At 48.6% G+C, this 27460-nt stretch overlaps 1 protein-coding gene across 1 annotated transcript in view; it reads left to right on the forward strand.

Annotated features, from left to right (window-relative positions):
• The window catches only part of slc4a10b (solute carrier family 4 member 10b), a gene marked incomplete at both ends in the record, with an annotated part of 308140 nt that overhangs the window by 259555 nt on the left and 21125 nt on the right, over window positions 1–27460 (forward strand). The window contains one exon of the mRNA XM_084311423.1: window positions 1953–2126. Coding sequence (XP_084167549.1) covers window positions 1953–2126 — 174 coding nt within the window. The remainder of the gene's footprint in view (window positions 1–1952; window positions 2127–27460) is intronic.

The raw sequence follows: 27460 nt of genomic DNA on the forward strand, positions 1-27460 counted from the left end.
AAAAGTTGTTTCAATAGAAAATGGCTGATGTCATTTAGCCAAATCAGCATGGCTGTGAGTGTGAGTCTTTCACCTTTTACATATCTAGCTCTGGCATGGATTGGTTATTTAGATCGCTAGCATGGCTAACACATGCAAATATATTGTAGTCTGCCCTGTTGTTCTGACCAGGATTACTTCCTTTTGCCCCCTTGATGCACACACACACTGAGTCTGACGTGGACAGTGAACAGGTCTATAATACACTTTATTTTCTTTGATACAAGAATTGCAGCCCAAAGTGCCTCACAGCAGTAATGTAGACATAAAATAGACATAGGCATAAAATTGTTATAAATATAGTAGGGCTGTCAGTTTATCGCGTTAATTAGATTAATTAATTACACAGCAAATTATCGCGTTATGAAAATTAACTCAAAATTAATTACTATTTTTCTTTCTTTTTTTTTATATAATTTTTTGTATCTCATTCATTCCATAAGAATGTAGAATACACATTTACAGACTTTTTTTTTAATATGGCCATTTGCTGTTCTTGGTATCTGATTCTAGGGACATCTATGGATCTCAGGGAATGTATTCCCAGTGTCAGAAATACTGTGGGCTAGATCCACAAAGAATGGATTACACGGTGCAAGTTGCACCCTTACTTACAATTCATTATGAATTGAAAATTGGGGACCCTGATGTAAACAAGACGAAAGTCTTTCTCTGGTCTGCATCCCCTTAACAATTGTGTGTATTGAGCCGTACTGTATTGTACCCATTCTGCAATCTGTTAATAACATTTTCATTCAATCAATCTGCGTGGTGATTGATTGAACATTTTATTTTGAGTAAATTGTAATGAACCAAATGAGAATATCAATAATTTTTTTTATCTTTGACTGTGAATAACACCATGCTCAAATTACTAAATTGACCAGACCTTAAAAATCTAAGCAAATTAATAGATGGAAGATGATTAAACAGAAGGTTTTGTAGATACAGTACTGAATTCTGCCATCCAGACACATGCAATTTGAAATATGATTATAGAATATAGAATATGATTATATAATATAGAATATCAGGCATAAAATGGTTATGCGATTAAAATGCGATTAATTAGATTAATTAATTACAAATCCTGTAATTAATTAGATACATTTTTTTAATCGACCCAAGGAATTGACAGCACTAAAATATAGACAGGCACTCGACTCCCGGAGTCAGCATTGCCTTGGCTTGGGCTGATCGCTATACTCACTCGTTTGGCTGGGTTAGGGGGAGGGAAGCCGTGTGTGGGAAACTGGCGTTGTGGACAGCGACGCCTACAGGTCAGGTCTGGGCGCTTGCTCAGCGGAGGCAGGACTTGAGGAAGGCAGCGTGACCTCCCACGCGTTACATTTCACCAATGAGAGCCCTCGCTGCCAGGTGAGAAGAGAGCCACTGGCTGTCGCCGCACGTGTCGGAGGAAGCGTGCGGATACTTCAGGGTTCCCTTGTACCGACCAGTAGGAGAACATGCGCACAACAACCAGGTAGGGGAAGGGGGGGAATTGGCACAACGACTAAATAGGGACGGGGAGAAAAACAGAGAAAATCGGAGAAAGAGAGATAAAAAAAAAATATATATATATATATAGACAGGCATAAAATGAGCAGAGAATTGACTAAATAAAAGCAATGCATATAGTGCAGACATATAATGAGTATAAAATAGACAATAATCATAAAATAGACAACATACTGTACCATTTATACGTTATCACAATTGACCTGCACTACGCGTCCTATCAATTTATCCATAATACGCTATGAATGCCATATGATAAAATATGATCTGATATGATGCCATATGATAAAATATGATCTGGTATGATTCCATATGATAAAATAATGATCTGGTATGATGCCATATGATATGACGTAGTGTCTCACATATGACTGTGAATCTCTCCACCTCCACAGCTGTTTGACCGTCTGAAGCTGTTCGGCATGCCGGGCAAACACCAGCCAGACTTCATCTACCTGCGGCACGTCCCCCTGAGGAAGGTACACCTCTTCACCACCATCCAGCTCACCTGTCTCGTCATGCTGTGGATCATCAAGACCTCCAATTATGCCATCGTCTTCCCCATGATGGTATGAAGCACTGACATCTCCATGGCTCCTGGTTGGGCTTTTGGTTTAAGTTTAAGTTTATTCGCAAAAGGGACAGTGCATATTAATCAACATTAAAAATTTAAATACGCCAGAATTAGCCAGAAGGCTAGTTATATTATCGTACTGGCCAATCGCGTCTCGCTCTTCGCCATTATGAGATATCTCTTTTTTTTTGTATCCACTTTTTCTCCCATTTTTCTATATTTTCTCCCATCCCAATTTCGTATCATCCAATTCAACCCTCCCCTGTCACGAACGCTGTTTCTTGCCTCCCACAAGCCGGCTGCAATGTGGACTAAGTCATACATAGTACAAGTCCCCTCCGGTACTTGAGGTAACAGCAGTCGCATCTTTTCACCTGCGCAGCTCGATCTCTCAGTGGCGAGGAGTAACGCGTGGGAGGCTCACGCTGCCCCCGACACTTCCTGATTCTACTGCGCAGGCGCACCAACCGACCTGTAGGAGTCGCTGTCCACAACGCCCGATCCCCACCCATCAGTTTCCCACCCCCTAATACGGCCAATGTGTATTAGTATGAACGACCAGCTAAACTGAAAGCAATGTGGAGCGCTGGGCTCGAACAGGCAAGCCCAGCGTCTCCGTCATTCGTGGCGAGCGCCTTGCCCACTACGCCACGTAGCCGCCCCACCATTATGAGATATCTCTTATCTCCTAGCACCTACTGTGCTCACGAACAAACAAATGCACTCACATGCACGTGACCAGGCCACGCCCCCGCGTCCTACTATATGACACCGGACATGGTCACACTCTACCTTCCTCTTCTTTGTGTCCAGGGTACCTCAGGCGGGGGAAACATGGCCGCTGGTCGGGGGCCTCGCCACAGTCGCTGGCGAGGCCGCACCCTCACCTCTGGCTGCGTGGTGTGAGGTGGTGTGGGGCCTAGGTCAAATACCGCTTGTGCTCCTGCGGAAAAACCAAAGAGTCCCTCTGCGGAGAGGGGAGCCCTGAGGAGGATTAGCCTTTTCTCCTCCTCAAAGGAAGACTGCTCCAACCAAAGATGTCTATGAACAAGCGTTGATAGCATCCTGGTCCTCCCTGCGGTTATAGCTTGCGACTGAGTTAAAAGCTGTATAACCCCAAAAACACGCACGTTTTCGACGTCGACTGGCCCTAACCATTGTGGACAGAAAAGCAGTCAACTGAGCAATGACACTGGTCGCCGCTAAATTCCGTCCTGCGCCGGTATAAACTTCATCAGCCCATACAGCCACCTGCCGGGCCGACTCGCCCTCTGGCGTCGGCTTCCGGGTGGGACACCGTTCAACCATGCCAGGGCAAAGGACCGATGCTACCTGGCCCTCAAGCCACGGCACACCTGCCTTGCGCCCTGTTGTCAGCCTGAGCCCATCCACCCGTATAAAGGGTAAATAAGCCTCAGCAAAACCCCCCACATTAGACACCGATTGACCTTCAGCAATGAACCGGTTAAGAGGAGGGAAGAGTGGCGACAGCCCACGGCGGGGAACAAAGGAACAGTGACCCAGCATCGTAGCATTAGCATTAGCCGGACGCTCCAGGATAGCTGGGAAAACATCCAATTCAGAGTCATGACGACCATGTTTACCCAAATATCCTGCCCCTCGCGCCAATACATAACTCGGCTGTCTCACGGGACAACGAGCAGTATCACTCGTGCTAGTATCAATGCCTGTTAGCACAGGCCCTACCTGTGCGTGATGTAGCTCGACTGCTAACCATTGCGCGATGTCCCTCGATCCGCTGTCACGAGATGAGGAAACCCCAGGACAGGCCCGATGCGCTGTTAGGATGTGCCGAGAAGATTCCAGGGGCTGGTGAACCTCCGGCGAAAACTCCTTTGCTTCCTTTTTCAGGGTGTAGCGTAGGAATACCAGAGGCTGCCGTTCGGCTATTCTCTGGCCCCTCGCACATTCACCAAGTGCGTAGAGACCGCGCTGGAGCATCTACGTCGTCAGGGGATACTTTTCTATCTCGACGACATTCTGCTCCTCAGCCGGTCGGAGGAGGTCGCCAGGTCTCATACCAGGCTGTAATTCCTCACCAGTCTGGGTTTTGCTGTGAACTGGAAGAAGAGTACTCCTCTTCCCAGTCAACAGGTGGAGTACTTGGGCTTGGTTCTAAGCTCAAGGCCCATGAGCGCAACCCTCTCAGAGCGATGGCGAGTGGATATTCTCTGCGCGCTCAGGGGGCTCCGTCCTGGCAGGACGGTTACAGCGCTGTCCGTGATGCGCCTGCTCGGTATGATGGCATCTGCTCACTATGTGGTCCCTCTTGGCCTCCTATTTATGAGGAGGCTTCAGAGGTGGTTTTCCAGTATGAAATAGACCTGGTGAGAGGCAAGTGGAAACGACTGAAGGTTCCCATGTCAATACTGGGGGATCTCGACCACTGGGGGAGGACTGGTACCCTCACCAGCGGGATCTCCATGGGCTGCAGGCTGTCGCACGTCACGGTCTTCACCGACGCCTCCCTCACGGGATGGGGGGGGACGTGTCGGACCAACGCAGTAGGGGGCAGCTGGACGTGCCATGCTACTCTGTCTGCACTGCATATCAATGTGTTGGAATTATAGGCGGTCCTTCTGGTCATCAAGCAGTTCGGCCACCTGGTGGTGGGCGAGCATGTGTTGATCAGGACGGACAACACGACGACAGCGTCGTATATCAACAGACAGGGAGTACCGGGCGGCGGTCGAGCTCTGGCTATGGGCGTCTCTCAATCTGCGCAGCCTGAGGGCGCTCCACATCCCTGGCAAGGAGAATGTGGGCGCGGATGTGATGTCGCGGGCGGTCCTCATCCCGACGAGTGGGGACTACGTCCAGACATAGTCAGACAGGTCTGGGACCGATTTGGGGAGGCCACAGTGGATCTGTTTGTGAGCAGACAGTCTCACCAGTGCCCCTGGGGGTGGATGCCTTCTCGATGTATCCATGGCCGCCCGGGATTCTGTACGCGTTCCCCCCCATACACCTGATAGCTCAGCTGTTGGAGGGGATACTTCGGGAGCGCAGGACTTTGATCCTGATCGCGCCGGACCGGGGCATGGCTGTATGGTTCCCGGTCCTGATCCAGCTCTTGGTAGCCCCGCCGTGGCCTGTTCCTTGGTTGCCACGGGCCCTCTCTCAGGCACACGGATCTCTGTGTCTGTTCCCTGTTCTGGGGCAGCCACTGAAGGTTTGGCTGCTGAGAGGGTGAGTCTGGAGGGGATGGGTCTTGACGCTACTGTGGTCGACACCATCCGGAACGCGCGCGCTCCGTCCACTATCGCGGTTTACGCGGGTAAGTGGCGTGCTTTTCAAGAGTGGTGTAAGGTTGGGGGCTGGGATCCGGTGTCCTGCCCCCTGGACGCTGTTCTTTCCTTCCTCCAGTCTATCCTGGGTAGACTGTCGGCCTCGACGGTGAGGGTATACGCCGCAGCTATAACCTCTTGTCATGTGGGTTTTGGGGGCGGTACGTTGTTCAGCCACCCTCTTGTGAAACGTTTCCTGCTTGGCGCTCTGCATCTCAAGCCGGTGGGACGTTCTCTGTCTCCGAGTTGGGACCTCCAACTGGTCCTGGGCCGGTTGTCGGAGGCCTCGTTTGAGCCTCTTGAGCAAGCGCCATTGGAGCAGCTGTCTTTTAAGACTGCGTTCCTTCTGGCCATCACCTCCGCTAAGCGTGTGGGTGATCTGTGTGCTCTCTCGGTGCGGCCTGAGTGCCTGTCTATTCGGGCCAATAGCGGTGCGACTCTGAGGCCTAATCCAGTCTTCGTGCCAAAGAATATCCAGAGCTCTTTTCGCTCCAGGGATATTGCGGTTCAGGCGTTTTATCCGCCTCCTCATGCTAGTGGGTTAGAGGCGAGCCTTCATCTGTCGTGTCCTGTCCGTGCACTGGGGTTTTACCTCAGTCGGACGCGGGATCTCAGGGCTTCCGATCAACTGTTTGTTTGTTACGGTGGCCCTCGCGCAGGTGAGGCTTTGTCCAAGCAGCGCCTGTCACATTGGTTGTGCGAGGGCATTGCCCTTTGCTACACGTTGGCTGGACAGGCCCCCCTGGGGGCATCAGGGCGTACTCCACTCATGTTAGGGCCTTGGTGGAGGACATCTGTGCTGCGGCCTCCTGGTCCTCCCCGGGTCCCTTCGTTAAGTTTTACCTCGTGGACATGACTGGGGGTTCTGTCTCCCAGGCGGTTCTGAGGTCTGGGACCTCTCCTGCATCCCGCCATTTGGTGGGCTAGCAGGGGTGTGTAGGTGTGTGCCACGGGGTGATGTTTCACACGTGGTCCCCCCTGTGCTGTGCATTTTTCAGGGGTCTCTGGTTCCCCCTTTTTTTCACACTTTGGTGGAGTTGACTGCCTCCCCCCCCTTCGTTAGGACGGGCGGGTGGACGGGACTCCCCTCCTCCCTGGTTGGGGCTTACGGGCCCTCAGGGGGTACACTTGTCGGGCCACGTGTCTGCTCTGCCCCATATCTCATAATGGCGAAGAGCGAGACGCGATTGGCCAGTATGATAATATAACGAAAGCTTATCCTTTTTTTTTAACAAATTTTTTTTTCCCCTTTTTTTACATAAAACCAGACACACAATACATAAACAATGGAAATCCACAATAAATCACAGGACTATGATTGACACAATAATGACAATAATGACAGTCCAGTACTTAAATCAAAATAAATGTAGATTAAAAGATTTACCCATAATAAATGCAATACAATACCTATGCTCTTGCTCGCTCCCCCCCCCCCCCCCCCCCTAGTTATATGAATACTGGCTGAGCGTCTCGCTCTTAGCGCCCTGAGGTCCCTTGGTTGGGTTTTCAGTGTTGGAAACTTTTTCTGAGGAAGGTAGAGTGTGACCATGTCCGGCGTCATATAGTAGGACGCGGGGCGTGGCCTGGTCACGTGCATGTGAGTGCATTTGTTTGTTCGTGAGCACAGTAGGTGCTAGGAGATAAGAGATATCTCATAATGGCGAAGAGCGAGACGCTCAGCCAGTATTCATATAACTAGGTTATAGGATAACCTTTCGATTTCATCTGTAGTCCCTGGCTAAGATGTTAAAAAAGGGCATCAACCTAAAGTGATCAAAAAGGTTATCACACATAACATACATCAAATAGGCCTACCATCAACATTAACCCTTTCACCACCACACTATATAGACTGTTAACCCTTTCACTAACACACTATAGAAGGTTAACCTTTCACTACCACACTACAAAAGTCCTATATTTCTATGTATGCGGATGATTCAACGATTTACACATCAGCCTCAACAGCCAATGAATTAAATACGGTCCTAAAGGCAGAGTTGCAATCAGTGATGGAATGGATAAAGAATAACAAACTAGTTCTAAACATATCAAAGACAAGTAGCATCATTTTCGGTTCAAACCATACTCTAAGAACGAACCCAGTCTTGAAACTTTTGATAAGTGATGTGGTAATTAATCAAGTCCAGGAGACTAAACTCCTAGGGGTAACATTAGACAGTAAATTGTCATGGTCACACCATATAAACAATATAGTAGTGAAAATGGGAAGAGGGATTTCTGTTGTTAAAAGATGTGCTCATTTGTTACCACTAAATTCTATCAAACAGGTAATTCAAGCTCTGGTTTTGTCAAATCTTGACTATTGTCCTGCAGTATGGTCGAATGTAACGACGAATAAACTGAAAAAATTACAAATGGTACAAAACAAAGCAGCACGTATAGCGCTTCGCTGTGAGTACAGAACTAATGTTGCAGCGATGCACAGTTGTTTAACTTGGTTACTTGTCAAACATAAATTACTCTGCTCACTCCTTGTATTCACTAGGAATATTCTTGTTACAAAGATCCCCTCAATTTTATATAACAATTTATCAATAAGTCTTGACAGACACAACCATTCCACCAGACATGCTTCTGCACAAGGTTTTACACTTCCAAAAGTGAGGTTGAATGCAATGAAGCGAACTGTCATGTTCCGTGGTATGCAGGAATGGAACTCTCTTCCCAGACATGTTAAGCAGGAGAATAGTAAATGCCGTTTCAAAATCGTGGTAAAACAACATTTTCAACCAAAGAAATTTACATTCCCTAATAGATAGTGTGTACGTAAATGAAAATGTATGTGTCTGATAAAGAGATAGGTATATATGGATGAAAAGGCATGTGTCTGATAGGGATATATTATTAAAATATTGTATAATTGGCTGATATGAACATAGATAATGTATGTAAAAGCTAAATAGTATATTATGCTGTATTGTATTATGAATTAATTATGAGTAGGTATTATTGTATTGTATTATGAATTCATAAGGCGTATATATTTTTATATTGTATTATGAATTTGATTAGGGTTTTTATTGTTGTTTTAATTGTCTGTATGACATGTAAATGTTGTGAGTGTATAAGGGTTTTTATTGTTGTTTTAATGGTCTGTATGTCATGTAAATGTTATGAGTGTATAAGGGTTTTTATTGTTGTTTTAATTGTCTGTATGACATGTAAATGTTGTGAGTGTATACGTCTGTAACTGTATTTTATGTGTTATGGACCCCAGGAAGAATAGCCCCAGCACTGCTGTGGCTAATGGGGATCCAAATAAACTTAAAACTTAAAACTTAAACTTAACCTTTCACTACCACACTACAGAAGGTTAACCCCTTCACTTCCACACTACATAAGGTTAACCCTTTCACTGCCACACTACAGAAGGTTAACCCTTTCACTACCACACTATAGAAGGTTAACCTTTCACTACCACATTACAGAAGGTTCTATATCATACTGGCTGCCGCTCAGCGTCATCTGCACTAACCTCACTTCGTGCATATGCACTGAATAAAAATCCACAATGTACCTTTACATACCAACATTCGTCTGGCCACACCCCTATCCGCTACCTTCATAAGCAGGTGTGTGGTCACCTACTCGCCTCCTTCTTCACTTTCACCACAAGGAAGTGCCTGTTGTATACATCACTTGACGAGGTTAAGCTGAAGAAAGTTGAAAGGAAAACGGAAGATAAGGAGATACGTTGACATTATATCTTTATTTTCTCTCTCACTATTTTCGAGAAAATACGGCGATATTGTCTTCGTCACTGGAGTGTCTGGAAGATGATGATCATTCTGACCTCCACCGGCTTTTCGTATTAGGGGCTCGTGCCGCTGATATACTCCCCACCTGCAGTCATCCTTGCTGCGGCTGGATAGGTATTGAACCTCCGGTCATACAGCTGGACTGTGGGAGGCACCGGCTGTTGTGAGAAGCCGGTTTGCTTCCGAGCTGGGTGAGTACTGTTTGCTTGCGAGCACTAGTTGTCTGTTTACGCTATGGGGGTTAGCTGACAATTTTTACGAAGGCCGGCCCCGGATTGGGGTCCTCTGCTCGGCTTCTTAAGCGGCGGACGGAGGATCTTGGTCTGACGCCCATGATGGTCAACCTAGTGGGCCGCGACCGAGACCTGGTTTGAACCCGGGATTCTCTGGACGAGCGGATGCTTCTCTGTCCCGTGCAGGCCCCATCTTTCACATGAATGTGGAAGTACACCCTAAAGCACGAGGAAAAGTGGGCATGGATCTTCGTTATCGGGAGTTCCATGCTCAAGTCGGCTGCAGCCCATACGGGAATTGGATGGGCAGGCAGCGGCCTATCTGAAGTGTGGCTTATTATGTCGTTGTGTACAGTTCAGGTGATAGTTGCTTAGCTGGCGCGCTAGTTGTGGCCTACTGTTGTTAGCCAGTCAGCTGTTAGCTGCAGCGCTAGCTCGTTGTGTTCACTAGGCTAGTAAACGTCAGCTTGTTATCAGTCGGATGGCTGTTAGCTTAATGCTACACTGTTGAACGTTACTGTGACCATAACATGCCTTAAACACTCTAACATCCTCTGTCAAAGATGACGTCGTAGTCAGTCGACCCTACACCCGGGTGCCATGCCAGCGAGGACTTCGTCAACATGGAGAACGGCGGCTGGGTGGCGTAGCGGACATACCCTCGTCACCAACGCAGGAGATGCTGGGTTCGACTCGGTGTCCCGTTGACCAGTGTTGCAGTCCTCTCGGCCTGCGCTCAGGGTGAAGGTAGGAGTCCTGACCGGACTTTAAACACTTCTTCTTTTCTTCCCTTCTAAATGTTTTGTAATAACGATGTTTCCAAAACATGTGTTGCTGCAATACATTGAGGATACGACGCATGTTGTGTGTGAATTGTCTTGTCACTGGTATAGCTTCTCTCTCCATAGAAAATCGGCGTTGCTTTTTACATGTGTAAAAATGAACTGATTAGTTGTGATGAGAACATGTGTGTTCATGTAACGTTTATAAACGTGGGTGAACTCACAACTAAGAGGGTTAGTTAACCTGTGAAGCTATATTTCCTGGTCCCATGCCCTGAAAAATTGGGCGTGTGCACCGCGGAAATTCCCCCGCCATAGAGTACGCGTCTCTATTGGTAAGACTTCCGTGAGTTGTTCAGGTTCCATGTTATGGATCTGTTTCAGGGAGTTGTCAGAGCTCCTCCTCACGAAGCTCCTCCTCAGGGAGAAGTGCCTTCTGTGAGTTCGGACTCTCCTTCCCAGTGAGGGAGCCTCCTCAGAGTTTCAGAGCCTCCTCCTCAGATTGTCAAGGTGAGTAGAACTTCAAAAAGGAGTTCTGCTCTATTGTGTGTGTATTCGATTCGATTATTGAGTGTGTATTGGTTCAGTGCCTCCTCCTCGGAGAGCCCTAACCCAAGTGTTACATAGCTCAATGTTGCAATATTTCTTTTCAATCTATACAGCTCGCGTGGGAAGTCTCTCTGGAGATTCCCGTCTCCTCCCTGTGGCGAGGGTGGCGGGATGTAAAAATGAAAAAGAAATTACCCTCAGCCGCGTCACGTGGGATTCATGTCAGTTGGTGTTTCTTTCTTTTTTAAATAAAAAGAGGAAAGAACATGAAGCACGACGGCTCCTTGTCGTTCTCCCAGGCGACTTGGAGGAACAATGTCTGGTGTCTTGTTAGACTATCCATTGATGTGTTTGGGTCTCGACGCGTACATAGTGCTGGCTCGGGGTGTTTCTGATAAGAATTGAGCTGTATGTGTGTGTCACGGATTTCCCCAAGGGGATTAATAAATGAATATCTTATCTTATCTTATCTTATGAGGCTGGTACACCTTGGTTGCTTGTTATTAAAACAGCGTTTTTATAGGGCAACTGGGATGGAGGTTTTTCTCTTCCGAGCGCCTGTTACTAGGTCTTGACGGATTCTCGTTCATATCTGGGGGATGTTAACGGAATAGATCAAAACATAGGTAGAGGGGTCTCACGCCCTTGGGGTGGGCCACTGAGCGCGGTACGAATGGGACCGCCTGGGTGGCGCCCTCTTTTCATGTTTTAGATCGACACGCGTACCTACCCCCTCTCTTGGAGTGGGGATGTCGGCGTGGTTAGGGCACGGGACTGGTTCTGGTCACGCTGGTCCAGGTCAGTTAACCCGTTGTCCGCCGGGGACGCAGATCTGCTGTTCTGGTACCCTGAGGGACTTGTGCTTTTTTCGGGGGAAAAAATGCCGCGTCGGCCCGGGTGTCACAGGGTTGGGCGTTATGGAGACCCTTTGTTGGGTACATGTTGTACCCTGCGCTATCATGAAGGGGCTGGTTCTCCATTATTTTCGCTCCTCTCTCACGCATGGTGAAGAGGGGGCTGTTGGGGTGGTCTTATGGACCTCCTCTGGTAGCCCTGTGTGCTTCCCGAGCCGCCGGGCCCGGTCCGAAGTTGTGTTTCGTCGACCCGTAGGCCTGGAATAACCCCTTTTTGAAAACTGAAACACTTGTACTGCGGTATAGCCAGTGTATACCCGCAGGTGTGTTTTGGAGTTTTTTCTTGAGGGGTTATATCAGGGGTAGGCAACCCTAGGCACGCGTGCCTATGCAGAGGCATTTTCATAGGCACAGGGGGCAGCATTAAAAAAAAATAAAAGATTATAATTTTTTATTTATTTTTTTGCTTTGAAATATTAGTGAAATATTTTGCACTGTTGTCGCATTTATCTTGTTGAAATCCTCCCACAGGTTATTTTTACTACCACATATTTAATTGGGACCCTTTATTTGTTTATTATTTCAATTTAGCTGGAAATACATTGCTACAACATTCAGTAACATTTGCAGAGCCTTATACAAAAACATTATTACGGTCACCATTGTGACCAGTGGGATTAATCAACAAATTTTATTATTTATTTTTCTATTTCATTGAACATTGCACATGTTAAAAGCCATTTTTTTTACTCAAAATGTGAGTATTACCAAGTCAACTTGTGTTCTTAAAACAATGACAATAAACATAGTTTTATTAGGTTGAAATAATGTGGTTGTGTACTTATTTTTCTGTTAACTTATTATGGATTGAAAACTGAAAACCTTAATGCACAGTAACTGAACTAAATATTTTTAAGTTCTGGTAACTTATTATTATTTATTTTTTTACAGTGTAGTCTTGCGATCAATCAAAACTTATTTACACGATATACCTCACATTCACCCTCCATTCACATCCTGGTGTTCTCCTGGTGTTCTCCATTAGGCCTGTAGGTGGAGCTATGACAGCACACGTACAGTACACACACTGATGGTGTGTGATGTGTCCAAAAATGAATGGGCAAATGTGAGTGAAATGGTCGCACTGTATGCAGCTGTTTGTCTGCATTGCATTCCCCCCCCCCCCCCCCAACTCAGATTTAGGGTTGATACAACCATCATAATAATATTGTTAATAATAAGAATAACAATAATGATGTAATAATGTAAAAATTATCATTAAAAAGACCTGATTATGAGAAAAAAAAATTACAATGCATGGAATATTGTTGAGGCACACTAGTTACAACTATATTTCAAACAGGCACTCCATGTCAAAAAGGTTGCTGACCCCTGGGTTATAGGAACAACCACTGCATGTGGTACCAAGAGGGTGGTTGATTCCCTGGTGTGTTGGAGCAGAGTCAACTCCCGGGTTACCCGGTTGAGTGTGCCCCTGCACGTTCATGACGCCTGCCAATCGTGTCAGCTTTCTCTGCCTCTGCCCCTCTGGGTCGGGGTTTTTTGGTGGAGGCTTTGTCATGGTGCGCAACAATGCCAGCATACGCCCCTTCCGCCGGGGTGCTGTTTTCAGTTGACCCCTTTGGCGCCTGTCTCGTCCGCAGTGCTCCAGGCTCCGGTCAAACGCCTGCTGCCTGGTTTAAGGGATCGACCCCCTCTGGGGTTGTCTCCCCGGTGCGCTGCCTGCTTCCGCTGTAGTGTAGCTTTTTGAGTGCTTCAAGTTATGGCCATGCTGACTGCCTGAGTTTGTCAGGGTCAGTGTGCCAGGCGGCGTACTAGTGGGGGGAAGGGCCCGCTCTTGGAGGGGCCCTGTCCGAATACGCTGGCGATGTGGGGGGTGGTGTCACTAAGTGACCGCCTGGTGAGGTCTTGATGCTGTGGCGTCATTGACCTCTCCGGGCCCCATTTTTCCGCGGGATCCAGTCCCTTCAGTGGGTCTGGGTCTTCCTTCGCGCTCCGCTGCTACGGCCTTGCCACGGGGTTGAGTTTGCTCTCGACCACGTGATTTTGGGGGCGGTAACGAGGTTTGTTCCTTCCGTTCGTTCCCTGGTGGCATGCGGGTTGTGCGTGTGCGTAGTCGTGGGGTCAAGCCACGGTCTGCTCACCCTGTGCGTTGAGTTGCTCGAGTTTCTCTTCGCACGGTCGGATCCGTCTCCCTCCCGTCCTCCAATAGGGGGGGTATTCCCCATTAGGGAGGGTCGGGGGGCTCGGTCCTCTCTGATGGTTGTGGGGGGCCTCAGCGGGGTACATTTGTCGAGCTTCAGGCTCCCGCTCAGCTCCTGTAATGCAGATGACGCTGAGCGGCAGCCAGTATGATATAGAACGTAAGGTTATGAATATAACCAAGTTCTATGAATACTGGTGACGCTCAGCGTCGGGACGCCACTGCGGCCCTTGATCTCGCCTTGTGGTGAAAGATTGGGAAGGAGGCGAGTAAGTGACCACACACCTGCTTATGAAGGTAGCGGATAGGGGTGTGGCCAGACGAATGTTGGTATGTAAAGGTACATTGTGGATTTTTATTCGGTGCATATGCACGAAGTGAGGGTAGTGCAGATGACGCTGAGCGTCACCAGTATTCATAGAACTTGGTTATATTCATAACCTTACGTTAACCCTTTCACTACCACATTATAGAATGTTAACCTTTCACTACCACACTACAGAATGTTAACCATTTCACTACCACACTACAGAAGGTTAACCCTTTCACTACCACACTACAGAAGGTTAACCCTTTAACTAACACACTATAGAAGGTTAACCCTTTCACTACCACACTACAGAAGGTTAACCTTTCACTACCACACTACAGAAGGATAACCTTTCACTACCACACTACAGACGGTTAGCCTTTCACTATCACACTACAGAAGGTTAATCCTTTCACTACCACACTACAGAAGGTTAACCTTTCACTACCACACTACAGAAGGTTAACCTTTCACTACCACACTACAGACGGTTAACCCTTTCACTACAACACTACAGAAGGTTAACCTTTCACTATCACACTATAGAAGGTTAACCATTTCCCTACCACACTACAGAGGGTTAACCCTTTCACTACCACACTACAGAAGGTTAACCCTTTCTGTAACTGAGGGGTACAATTCCCTGACTGTATTGATAAGTATGGTATCATTAAACCACTACCGTCTTATGTACTTTAATTACTGGCCATACAGTACATGATATATATAATGATGAACACTTCCCACAATGAATCGGTTCCACACAAAGTTGTAATTAAGTATTTATTGCAGCAAAAGGTACATAATATACTTCTCTATTTACTTTGAATGCGCTTATAAGGCAAAGGAATGTGCGTAGGCAAATCAATAATGAATGTCCATTCTCTGGTTACGCAGGAGGTAATTATACAACCTGAATCTTAGGGAATTATATCTATGGTACACTAGTAATATATAGCGGGAGATACTGGAAGGGTCCCCCCGGTTGTAAGCCAGCAAGGGTAGAGGATCTGTCGGTAGTAGAGTCTGGGTCAACGATGATAAGGAGACTCCGAGTACGGGAGACGGTGCAATAAGATCTTGATCCACAGACGAATACAGCTGTTCTCCGTAGCCTGTAGATCCACAGGGAATAAAGCTAGCCTGCCTCAGGCTCTCTGAGGCGCAGACTCGACGTGGCTCCTCACAGGGTAAATCTTACACACGTGTAGGCGTCGGCGATTCTCCGCTCCATTAATCACAGGACCAAAAGCAAATATAATCCAGCCGCAAAGGGCTATGCAGTCGTCGGGTAGATAATCCAGTGTACATGTCCACACGGTTCTCGTCTAGGGCTCCTCGGGTGAAAGCGCCATGAAAGCAGCCCAGCCTGGATAAGCACTCTAGCTGATACGAGGAAGCGTTGGTGATGCTGGTCACTGTAGAACTTTAGCCGCACGATACACTATACACAAATAGACTATTACTGACTTAATAGAAATATGTCGCACTCGACGGTATAGCGCCAAACTCTGACACTTCAGTTATTAATTCGCACGCGGTCTCAATGCTCTATTTAGGGCCAAACAGGCCATACTTCACCGCACGGAGTATCGTGGGTGAGGCTTCAACTTTAGTTACTAAGTTTCTCTAAGTGCTTCTGTATTCACCTGCGCCATATTTATATGCACGGCGAACAATCTAGTGCCAACCTCATTTCTGTCTCGTATTCTTGGGCAAAGCCGGGCATGTACAGACATGTCTTGACGGTGGCTTTGAACCTGACTCTGGAGGCATGGCCTTGGCGCCTGTGGACCGCTGTCCAATAGGAGAATGAAATATTATGGTCTGTACTAGGCTAAAGGGATATTCCGTGTATATGTACAAGGAATATACAAGGGATATCAAACGATATACAAATATTATGCAATATATATCAATCAATAAATATATATATTCGGTTTAATCTGATCCTTTGTAACAGCCGGCCCCTAATTAGTCCCACCTAATTAGCTAAGCAGAGACAGATTAACCGCACTGTCCACTACTCAATGTCTGTTGTGAGGGGTCGGGTAGTTCACAAAGTCATGGGGTCATGGTCGTCATCGATAGTATCGGGGAGCCTTGGCAGTTCTATTAGCCTCGCCACGGGTCGGGTGTAGATCCGCCCTTGGACGAGCACTTCGGCTGCTCGGACCTTTCCGTCGGCACCGGTGATCACTTTGCTTACGCGGCCAGCCGGCCACATAGCTCGGGGTAGTGACTGGTCGATAATCATGACGACTGTTTCTTCTGTCAAATTGTCTCTCTCTTTCACCCATTTCTGGCGGGTCTGTAGAGACGGTAGATAGTGGAGTAGGAAGCTGTTCCAAAACTTGTCAGCCAATACTTGACTGTACCTCCACATTCTTCGGCCGTTCGCTTCTTCAGGCCTGTACATTATCTGTGGTAGCGCGGGGTCCAGCCGCCCCATCAAGAGTGTGTTGGGGGTGACTGGGTCGACATCTGCTACATCACTTGAGACGTAACCGAGGGGCTTTGAGTTCAATACTCCCTCGATCTCCGTGAGGACTGTCATTAGGACTTCTTCCGCCACGGTCTGGGCCCCAAGCACGGCGTACAGGGCTGTCTTTATTGAACGTACTTCTCGTTCCCAAGTTCCACCGAAGTGAGGTGCATTCGGGGGATTAAACTGGAAGTCAATCTGGGATGGAGCGAGGTGGGTCTTAAGTTCTGGGCCCATAGCTTGGAAGCTCTCTCTCAGCTCTCTTTCTCCGCCTTTGAAGTTTGTCCCGTGATCAGACAATAATAGACGGTTTGCCTTTCCGCGATGTGAATCTTCGGAAGGCCATAAGGAATGAGTCTGTGCTCATGGTTGGAAGGAGTTCTATATGCATCGCTCGGGTGGTCATGCATTTGAATACAATACCCCACCGCTTCTCGGTTCCTCTTCCTTTCTTTATATACATCGGGCCGAAACAGTCCATACCGGTGGAGTGAAAAGGCTTGTCGCTGAGTCGGAGGCGACAGGGAGGTAGGTCAGCCATCCGGGGTATACTGGGCTGCGCTCGCCACTTACGACAGTCTAGACAGGTTCGCTGGAAGCGCCGCACTGCTTCTCTCCCTTGCAGTATCCAATAACGACGTCTGATCTCCGCGAAGACTCTCTCTGCCCCGGCGTGATGCACATCCTCGTTGTATTTCTTTATGATCAGCTCTGTGACCTTGTGTCGGCTGTTTAAGACTATCGGGTACTTGACGTCATCCGGTAAGTCTGGAGCTCTCTGCAGACGACCACCCACTCTGATGAGACCATGGGCGTCGCTCTCGGGGGCTAGGTGGAGCAATCTGCTGTCTGATGGGACGGGCTTTGCTCCCTGTAGACAGTCTAGCTCATCAGGAAACAAGTCTCTCTGGGCTCGTTGTAGTAGAAGAAGTTCTGCTTCTTCGTAGTCAGCTGCAGTAATGTCAGTAGTGAGCTGAACCTCTGGGTGGTGCCACAGGAATGTCTTTAGCTGCGCACTCTCTAGGGTGAGGCAATCGTCTATGTCGGGGTCTGTGGAGACGAGTGTGTTCAATCCACAGAACATAGATTTCTTGTTTTCGGCCTCCTCTTTACTCGTTTCCCGTGGGGTGGGTGTAGGCCACTCTTCTTCCGGGAGCTTGAGGAACTCTGGCCCGTCACTGTATAGGTTGTGACGGGTGAGGTCATCCAGGGACATTCCCCGGGTGATGACGTCAGCTGGGTTGTGTTTTGTGTCCACATACCTCCAGCTTGCTACTTCTGTTAAATCTTGAATCTCTGTGACTCTGACTCCCACGAAGACCTTGTATCTGCACGAATCAGACCGGATCCATGTGAGTACTGTCGTGGAGTCTGACCACAAGATTGTTCTTTGCACCGGAATGGTGAGTTCACGTTGGATTAACGTGGCGAGTTGCGCTCCTGCTAGGGCTGCGCAGAGCTCTAGACGCGGGATAGATTGTTGCTTTCGTGGGGCTATTCTTGAGCGAGCCAGGATGAAGGCAGTATGTATTTCTCCTCCCTCCTCTCGGGCACGCAAGTAGGCCACCGAACCGTAGGCTACTTCGGAGGCGTCGCTGAAGACGTGCAGGTCCATCTGGCACGTCTCCGGCCTCACTGTGGGTGGGAAGTAGCTGCGGCGTATGTTGACACCTGGGAGTGAGCTGAGTTCCGTCTCCCACTCTCTCCATGTGGACGCAAGGTGCTCGGGTATGGGGTCGTCCCAGCCCTGGTCCTTGTCCCATAACGCTCTTACAATCATCTTTGCCCTGGTGGTGTAAGGTAGAATACATCCCAACGGGTCATATTGTCTGGCGAGTGTTCTGTATACACTCCGTCTGGTGGTCGGTAGTGCAGTCGACCTTCCCTGCTCCTTGGTCAGGGGTGTGTGTTTATAATGGAGCGAGTCTGTTTTGAAGCGCCAGACTAGTCCTAATGTCATTTCTTGAGCTTCTCCTGGGATGGTCGCCATCCAGGTCTCGCTGCTTGCTGCCTTGTCCTCGGGGGAGAGGCTGCGCAATACTTGCGGGTCGCTGCTGGCCCACTGCCTGAGATCAAAGCCGCCTTTGATCAGGGAGGCGCGGAGCTTGAGTAGAAGGGCCTCGGCTTCTTCTGGCGTCGAGACGCTTTGCAGACAGTTGTCCACGTAGAAACTATTTCCTACACTTTGTCGGACCTCTTCATCAGCTGCTGGGTCCTCTGCGACGTGCTTTTGCAGTGCAAACGTAGCACAGCATGGGCTGCATGTGGTTCCGAAAGGGAGGACTTCCCATTGATAGATGGCTGGTTGCTCATCCCCGATCCTCTCTCTCCATAGGAACCGCAGCAGGGGCTTGTCCTCCTCCACTAGTCTCACCTGCAGGAACATCCCTTTGATGTCGCCGCTGATGGCCACCTTGTCTTGGCGGAAACGTAGTAACACGCCTAGTAGAGAGGGGCCGAGTGTTGGGCCGGGCAAGAGCTCTTTATTCAGATTTTGTGATCCGATCTGGTAGCTGCAGTTGAACACAATACGATCCTTGCCGTTGTGGTGGACTTTGTGGTGCGGCACGTAACATGATTCGGTCGTCTGATCGGCCTCTTTAATGTCAATTTTCTTTGTGTCCCGCTGTGATTAGCTTGTTAATCTCAGCGCGGTACACAGTCTCTTGAGCGGGGTCTCTGGCTAGGCGCCGCTCTGCGTTCAATAGATACCGCTCCGTTGCTTCTTTTGGGGCGTGGAAGGTAGGCATACCCTCTCGCCTCAGGAGTGGAGTTGCGTATCTCATCACTCCGTTGACTTTGATTCTCTTTGTCCCCTGCTCGAGGAGGGCTATAGCGTAAGTGTCTTCCTTGGAACGAATGTCTTTCTTTTCGTTCTTAAAGGGCATTGTCTCTAGTGTCCATAGCCTCTCGACATGCTGTAGGAGGGTGGTGTCTTCTTCTGTCACTCTGGAGTGGAGGCAGCTAGTGGCTGCTGTTCGGTTAAGAGACTTAGCGAGGGGGCCTTGTAATGTCCATCCTAGGCGGGTCTCGACTGCTGCAGGACAGCCTCTGGGCCCTGTGTGGACCCGGTCAATCGGGACGATGAGGTCTGCATGGTCGGAGCCTATCAGCAGGGTCGGGGTGGCACCGTCTATGAGCGGTATAGGTAGTTGACGCAGGTGCACATATTTATCCATCAGCTTGGCGGTGGGGTAGGTGTACTGCGACAGGCCTATTTCTTGGCTGGTGAAAGCGTTAGTAATCCTATACCGTCTCTCTGGCTGCCCGCTTGCTGCGATAGTGAAGGAGACATTCTCGCCCTTTATCGTCTTTAGATCTCTTCTTATTGTCCGAATCGTCATCTGGTTTTCGCTCCCCCGCAGCCCCAGCTTGGCCGCAGCGGACGCGAGGAGAAGGGTCTTCTCTGACCCGTCGTCAAGGACGGCGTAAGTGTCCATGACCTTATCTTGGTAACTCAGTGTTACGCGGACCACCTTTAAGAGCACCCGGGCGCCCCCGCTGCTGGCGGGGTCAATGTACATAACACTTGCCTTTGTGCTGCTTGAGGGTGCAGGCTTTCTTCTGTTACTGTCGTGTAGGACATCTAGGTGGGCTCCGTCACACCGACTACACCTCTTCTTTAAGCGGCAATCGGCTGCCATGTGACTGCGCGCACATCGGTAACAGCGTCGGTTGGACTTTATCCATTGACTCACCTCGTCGGCGGTCATCTTCTTGAACGTGTCACATTGTGACAACCAGTGTTCCTTTTCGCAGTACGGGCACACCATCTTCCACTTCTCTTTCATCGAGGGGGTACTGTGGTTCTTGCTGCTCGGTACTGATTCTGATTGGTGCATGACGGTCACCAATCTGCGGCCATCGTTTGCTCTCCTAGGTCCCTCTCTGGAGCTTGGTGTGCTCCGCATGAACGTATCCAACCGTAGGCTGTTGACTTCTCTCGCCAGGAAGTCGGCTAGGTCTAGGAGGGATGGCTCGGGACCGTTAGGATCACGGTGGTCTCTTTGCCGCCTGAAGCGCTCTTGTCGGGCGGGCGGAAGCTTCTCTAAAATCCTCTCGACATTAGAGTTTGCGTACAGTTCGTGCATACCCTTTTCTCTTTTTGCGCCCGCAGCATCCCTACCAGGGATTGTACCTTGATAGACAGGTCATCTAGTGAGCGATTGTCTGTGGCTGGGGGTAGGCGGTCAATATGCCTTATCTCTTGTATTACGTAGTCCCATATGCGTCCATATCTTTGGTCGAGTGCTGCTAGAGCCGCTGTGTATGGGGTAGTAGAGGTGGCATAGGCCAGCGCTATATTGTGCGCTCGGGGCACCTTGAGGTGCTTCAGTAGGATAGCATATTTGTACGGTTCATCAGCTACATCGGACATCATTGTCTCTAAGCACATTCGTAGCTCCGTGTACTGTGCTCTGTTCTCGTGTGTGAAGTCCGGGAACGTCGGTGTGCCAATGTATGATGCCATGGATGGCTGGCACATCGGTGAGCGTTGGAAGAGAGGCCTCCTAGGCGAGTCTCCTCTTACGCCTCTTGGTGGGCTGGTACCTGCTGGGTACCATGGCCCGCGTATCCAGGTGCTGTTCCTCGGGGCTGGTCGTGCGTCAAGCTCACCCGTGAATTGAGTCGGGGGTCTGTAGCGCAGAGCCGCGGGGGTAGAGCCTGGGCTGTACTGGACCTCCTGATCCTGTGGAGTACTGTGCTGCTGTCGGGCTTGACTCTCCTTCTCTCCCTCTTCTTCTTCCTCTGGCAGGTCCTCTAGATCCTGTAGTCGTCTATTTAGCCTCTCCGCGGTGTAGACCGTTTCTTCTTTGTAGCTGGGTCTCACTTGGACCGGTCGGGGAAGGGGTTCGGAGGGGGGTATAGGCTCTCTCTGGTGGTCGGGCTCAGGGTCGCTTGATCGGGTAGGGGAGGGTGCCCTTGACCCTTGTCTTGACGAGGCCCTGGAACCCCGTGCGGAGGGAGGGGGTGTTGCCCTGGTGATCAGCTGCTCCATTATCTGCGCTTGTAATCGGTCGCGCTCGGCTTCGCACTTGGTGAGAGCAAGGTCGCGCTCTGCTTCTCTTTGGGCACCGGCAGCGGCGCGCTGGGCTTCGGCGGCGGCGCGCTGGGCTTCGGCCCGGTCCCTTCCCATATTCTCTTCCGTCTGAAGGCGTCTAATCTCTAGACGTATACGATCTTCGTCGCTCCGTTGCTGCGCTTGAAGGCGTTCTCTTTCCATGGAAGAATGTTCGCGCTCACTAAGCGTCTGTGCTTGGAGTCGATCGCGCTCTGTTGAGGCTGCTAGGCTGGCGAGGAAGGCCTGTGCCAGCATCTTGTCCGCCTCGCTGGGGGAAGACGCTGGTTGAGGTGATCCGCTCCTGGCAGTACTCGTTGGAGATCTGTTCTCCTGTGGCGAGTCCTGGAGATCCATCTCCGGGGTGCTCGCCTCTTCTTGTAGCGGGTCGAGTTCCATCCCTGGAGGGCTGTCTTTATCCTGGAGCTCTCCGGGGACTACTTCTTCGGTCTTGGCGGGGGGTAAAGTCATGTCGGGTCCCTCCTGGTCCCTACCGTGAGCTTGGTCAGTTACGTTAGAACCCACTAGGGCCTCTATTGGCGGGGTAGCCTGGTCGATAGGGTCGGACATAATTTTACTATCTACTTTTTCCGCGTTTACCGTCTGTAGAAAGCTAGGTAGTATATTGGCAACGTAATCCTCTAAGTACTGAGGTGTCAGCCGTCTACGCTGCGGGCGATCTACTTTAGGAGAACCGTTTTGTGGAGTGTTCATCATTGGCCATGTCAATATTAATACCACTATATTAATATTACGCTAGATACCCTCCGGCTCGAAGGACCAATTGTAACTGAGGGGTACAATTCCCTGACTGTATTGATAAGTATGGTATCATTAAACCACTACCGTCTTATGTACTTTAATTACTGGCCATACAGTACATGATATATATAATGATGAACACTTCCCACAATGAATCGGTTCCACACAAAGTTGTAATTAAGTATTTATTGCAGCAAAAGGTACATAATATACTTCTCTATTTACTTTGAATGTGCTTATAAGGCAAAGGAATGTGCGTAGGCAAATCAATAATGAATGTCCATTCTCTGGTTACGCAGGAGGTAATTATACAACCTGAATCTTAGGGAATTATATCTATGGTACACTAGTAATATATAGCGGGAGATACTGGAAGGGTCCCCCCGGTTGTAAGCCAGCAAGGGTAGAGGATCTGTAGGTAGTAGAGTCTGGGTCAACGATGATAAGGAGACTCCGAGTACGGGAGACGGTGCAATAAGATCTTGATCCACAGACGAATACAGCTGTTCTCCGTAGCCTGTAGATCCACAGGGAAGAAAGCTAGCCTGCCTCAGGCTCTCTGAGGCGCAGACTCGACGTGGCTCCTCACAGGGTAAATCCCACACACGTGTAGGCGTCGGCGATTCTCCGCTCCATTAATCACAGGACCAAAAGCAAATATAATCCAGCCGCAAAGGGCTATGCAGTCGTCGGGTAGATAATCCAGTGTACATGTCCACACGGTTCTCGTCTAGGGCTCCTCGGGTGAAAGCGCCATGAAAGCAGCCCAGCCTGGATAAGCACTCTAGCTGATACGAGGAAGCGTTGGTGATGCTGGTCACTGTAGAACTTTAGCCGCACGATACACTATACACAAATAGACTATTACTGACTTAATAGAAATATGTCGCACTCGACGGTATAGCGCCAAACTCTGACACTTCAGTTATTAATTCGCACGCGGTCTCAATGCTCTATTTAGGGCCAAACAGGCCATACTTCACCGCACGGAGTATCGTGGGTGAGGCTTCAACTTTAGTTACTAAGTTTCTCTAAGTGCTTCTGTATTCACCTGCGCCATATTTATATGCACGGCGAACAATCTAGTGCCAACCTCATTTCTGTCTCGTATTCTTGGGCAAAGCCGGGCATGTACAGACATGTCTTGACGGTGGCTTTGAACCTGACTCTGGAGGCATGGCCTTGGCGCCTGTGGACCGCTGTCCAATAGGAGAATGAAATATTATGGTCTGTACTAGGCTAAAGGGATATTCTGTGTATATGTACAAGGAATATACAAGGGATATCAAACGATATACAAATATTATGCAATATATATCAATCAATAAATATATATATTCGGTTTAATCTGATCCTTTGTAACAGCCGGCCCCTAATTAGTCCCACCTAATTAGCTAAGCAGAGACAGATTAACCGCACTGTCCACTACTCAATGTCTGTTGTGAGGGGTCGGGTAGTTCACAAAGTCATGGGGTCATGGTCGTTATCGATAGTATCGGGGAGCCTTGGCAGTTCTATTAGCCTCGCCACGGGTCGGGTGTAGATCCGCCCTTGGACGAGCACTTCGGCTGCTCGGACCTTTCCGTCGGCACCGGTGATCACTTTGCTTACGCGGCCAGCCGGCATGGCCTTGGCGCCTGTTGACCGCTGTCCAATAGGAGAATGAAATATTATGGTCTGTACTAGGCTAAAGGGATATTCCGTGTATATGTACAAGGAATATACAAGGGATATCAAACGATATACAAATATTATGCAATATATATCAATCAATAAATATATATATTCGGTTTAATCTGATCCTTTGTAACACTTTCACTAACACACTGCAGAAGGTTAACCCTTTTACTACCACACTACATAATGTTAACCCTTTCACGACCACACTACAGAAGGTTACCCCTTTCACTACGACACTACAGAAGGTTAACCTTTCACTACTGACTGTGGTGGTTTCAGCTGTCCTGACTGTGGTGGTTTCATCTGCCCTGACTGTGGTGGTTTCAGCTGTCCTGACTGTGATGGTTTCAGCTGTCCTGACTGTGGTGGTTTCAGCTGTCCTGACTGGTGGTTTCAGCTGTCCTGACTGTGATGGTTTCAGCTGTCCTAACTGTGATAGTTTCATCTGTCCTGACTGTGACGGTTTCAGCTGTCCTGACTGGTGGTTTCAGCTGTCCTGACTGGTGGTTTCAGCTGTCCTGACTGTGGTGGTTTCAGCTGTCCTGACTGGTGGTTTCAGCTGTCCTGACTGTGATGGTTTCAGCCGTCCTAAAACTGTGATAGTTTCATCTGTCCTGACTGTGACGGTTTCAGCTGTCCTGACTGGTGGTTTCAGCTGTCCTGACTGTGGTGGTTTCAGCTGTCCTGAGTCCTGACTGGTGGTTTCAGCTGTCCTGACTGTGATGGTTTCAGCTGTCCTAAAACTGTGATAGTTTCATCTGTCCTGACTGTGACGGTTTCAGCTGTCCTGACTGGTGGTTTCAGCTGTCCTGACTGGTGGTTTCAGCTGTCCTGACTGTGGTGGTTTCAGCTGTCCTGACTGGTGGTTTCAGCTGTCCTGACTGTGATGGTTTCAGCTGTCCTAACTGTGATAGTTTCATCTGTCCTGACTGTGATGGTTTCAGCTGTCCTGACTGTGATGGTTTCAGCTGTCCTGACTGGTGGTTTCAGCTGTCCTGACTGTGGTGGTTTCAGCTGGCCTAGCTGTGAGGGTTTCAGCTGTCCTGACTGTGGTGGTTTCAGCTGTCCTGACTGTGATGGTTTCAGCTGTCCTGACTGTGGTAGTTTCATCTGTCCTGACTGTGATGGTTTCATCTGTCCTGACTGTGATGGTTTCATCTGTCCTGACTGTGACGGTTTCATCTGTCCTGACTGTGGTGGTTTCAGCTGTCCTGACTGTGGTGGTTTCAGCTGTCCTGACTGGTGGTTTCAGCTGTCCTGACTCTGGTGGTTTCAGCTGTCCTGACTGTAGTGGTTTCAGCTGTCCTGGCTGTGGTGGGAAGTTTGTTCCACCATTGTGGAACCCACCCCTTCCTGGCTAAGTGGGAGATAATAGGCTTACTAGGCTTCTCTAATACACCAGGGAGGAGGTCCAGTCTATTTGGTGGGATCTTTTTCCTCCAGTCTCATCGGCGAACGGTAAGAGGACGCTGACGTCATTTTCAGCGTGTTTGTTTAATATTATTAATGCAAACTGCTCTGATCAATATATCACCCATACTACATAAAGCATTTACTGACGATCACGGAATTATAAACGACCCCCCCCCTCCCCCCGTTCATCCACGCATGATAAGTCATAACGCTTAGGATCACGTACAGTTGAAATTTTTAATATAGCGTGTATCGGCAACAAACGGCAGTTGATATATGCGTTTATGCCTATAACTCACGCTCTAGGAATTACTGCAGAAAACGATAAAAACATATTTATATTCTAGACGGTATTTTCGTATTAATCTATGAATGAAAAAGTATAACGTTCCTACATCCTGAACGATAGATAATCGATGTTGAATGGGTCATAGTAATGTCAATTTAGCAATACAATTAAAAAAGTTATAACCCTGCAAAGAAGGAAAACATCTCCATAGGCTTAGAGTGGTGGCAGAGAGTGGTATAAGACGGGCAAACTCCGTGGCAGTTAATGTGTTAATAGACTTTTTTGGGGTTCGTTTTGAGACTTTTCAGGTAATAGGAGGGTTAAGATAAAATAACAAATCCATTTAATTAATTGACAGTAACGTAATGTTGACACTGACACAACAGTAACGTCATGTTGACACTGACACTTAACGTCATGTTGACACTGACACAACAGTAACATAATGTTGAAACTGACACAACAGTAACATAATGTTGAAACTGACACAACAGTAACATAATGTTCAAACTGACACAAGAGTAACGTAATGTTGAAACTGACACAACAGTAACATAATGTTCAAACTGACACAACAGTAACATAATGTTCAAACTGAAACAACAGTAACGTAATGTTGAAACTGACACAACGTAACATTGAAACCCTCCCCTGGGTCTGAGTGGATGTATTGTTGTAGTTGTTGATGGGTCCCAGTGCACGTGAGCGGCGCGGCGCGTGATCGGCGCGGGGAGCGGAGCGGGCGGTTTTGACGTGAGCGAGGAGTGGGTTTTAAAATGGGTCGGCGCGACGTCCAGAGCGAGAGTTCTCCTCCGCTCCAATCCACTCCAGGCCGCTCACAGTGGTTTAACACTGATGTAATATACATGTAGTACAATGCCAAAGCAACAGATGGCGATGTACAAACATGAAGGCCATTTTCAACCAATGAGAAGGGTGAACCTGTGATATCCTGTTCAGGCTTTGTCACTCACATCCTGTTAGAAAAAGTTTTGACGCCATTGTTGTTGTCGTTAGCTTACATGCTAACGTTAATGGCAGCGACCATAGCATTGTGGCTAGGCTAGCTATCATCGCTTAATAGAGCTAGTGAATGGATAAACAACGTTATTTAACATTGCAGAATGGGTACAATTACAATGCGGCTCAATACAAACAATTGTTAAGGGGCCCAGGGGGTGTAGACTGTTGTAGTTTGAGCTAATTTACACCATGCTCCAAAAAAAAAATAATCTGCCGAGCGATGTGGAGCGGGGAGCGGGGAGCGCTCGATTCAAGGTGAGCGGTGAGCAAGCGGAGAACGACTTGGGGGCGGGGTCAACATGAGCGATTAGCGGAGCGGACCAAGCTTTAAAGAGCGAAGAGCGGATTTCTCGCCCGCGCCGATCCGCTCACGTGGCCTGATGGGTCCTAACAACCTTTCAGGTTCCGGCTCTGGTGTTTGATGGTTTATAATCGTTCAGGTGCTGGTCTGGTGTTTGATGGTTTATAATCGTTCAGGTGCTGGGCCCCGTTCCTTGTACCTGGATAACTGAGTTAGCCGGATAACTTTAACTGGATAACTGAGTTAGCCGGACTTTCCGGTTCCCCGTACGT

This window comes from Notolepis coatsorum (assembly GCF_963971535.1).
Source record: "Notolepis coatsorum genome assembly, chromosome: 3".
In the NCBI taxonomy this organism is placed as follows: domain Eukaryota; kingdom Metazoa; phylum Chordata; class Actinopteri; order Aulopiformes; family Paralepididae; genus Notolepis; species Notolepis coatsorum.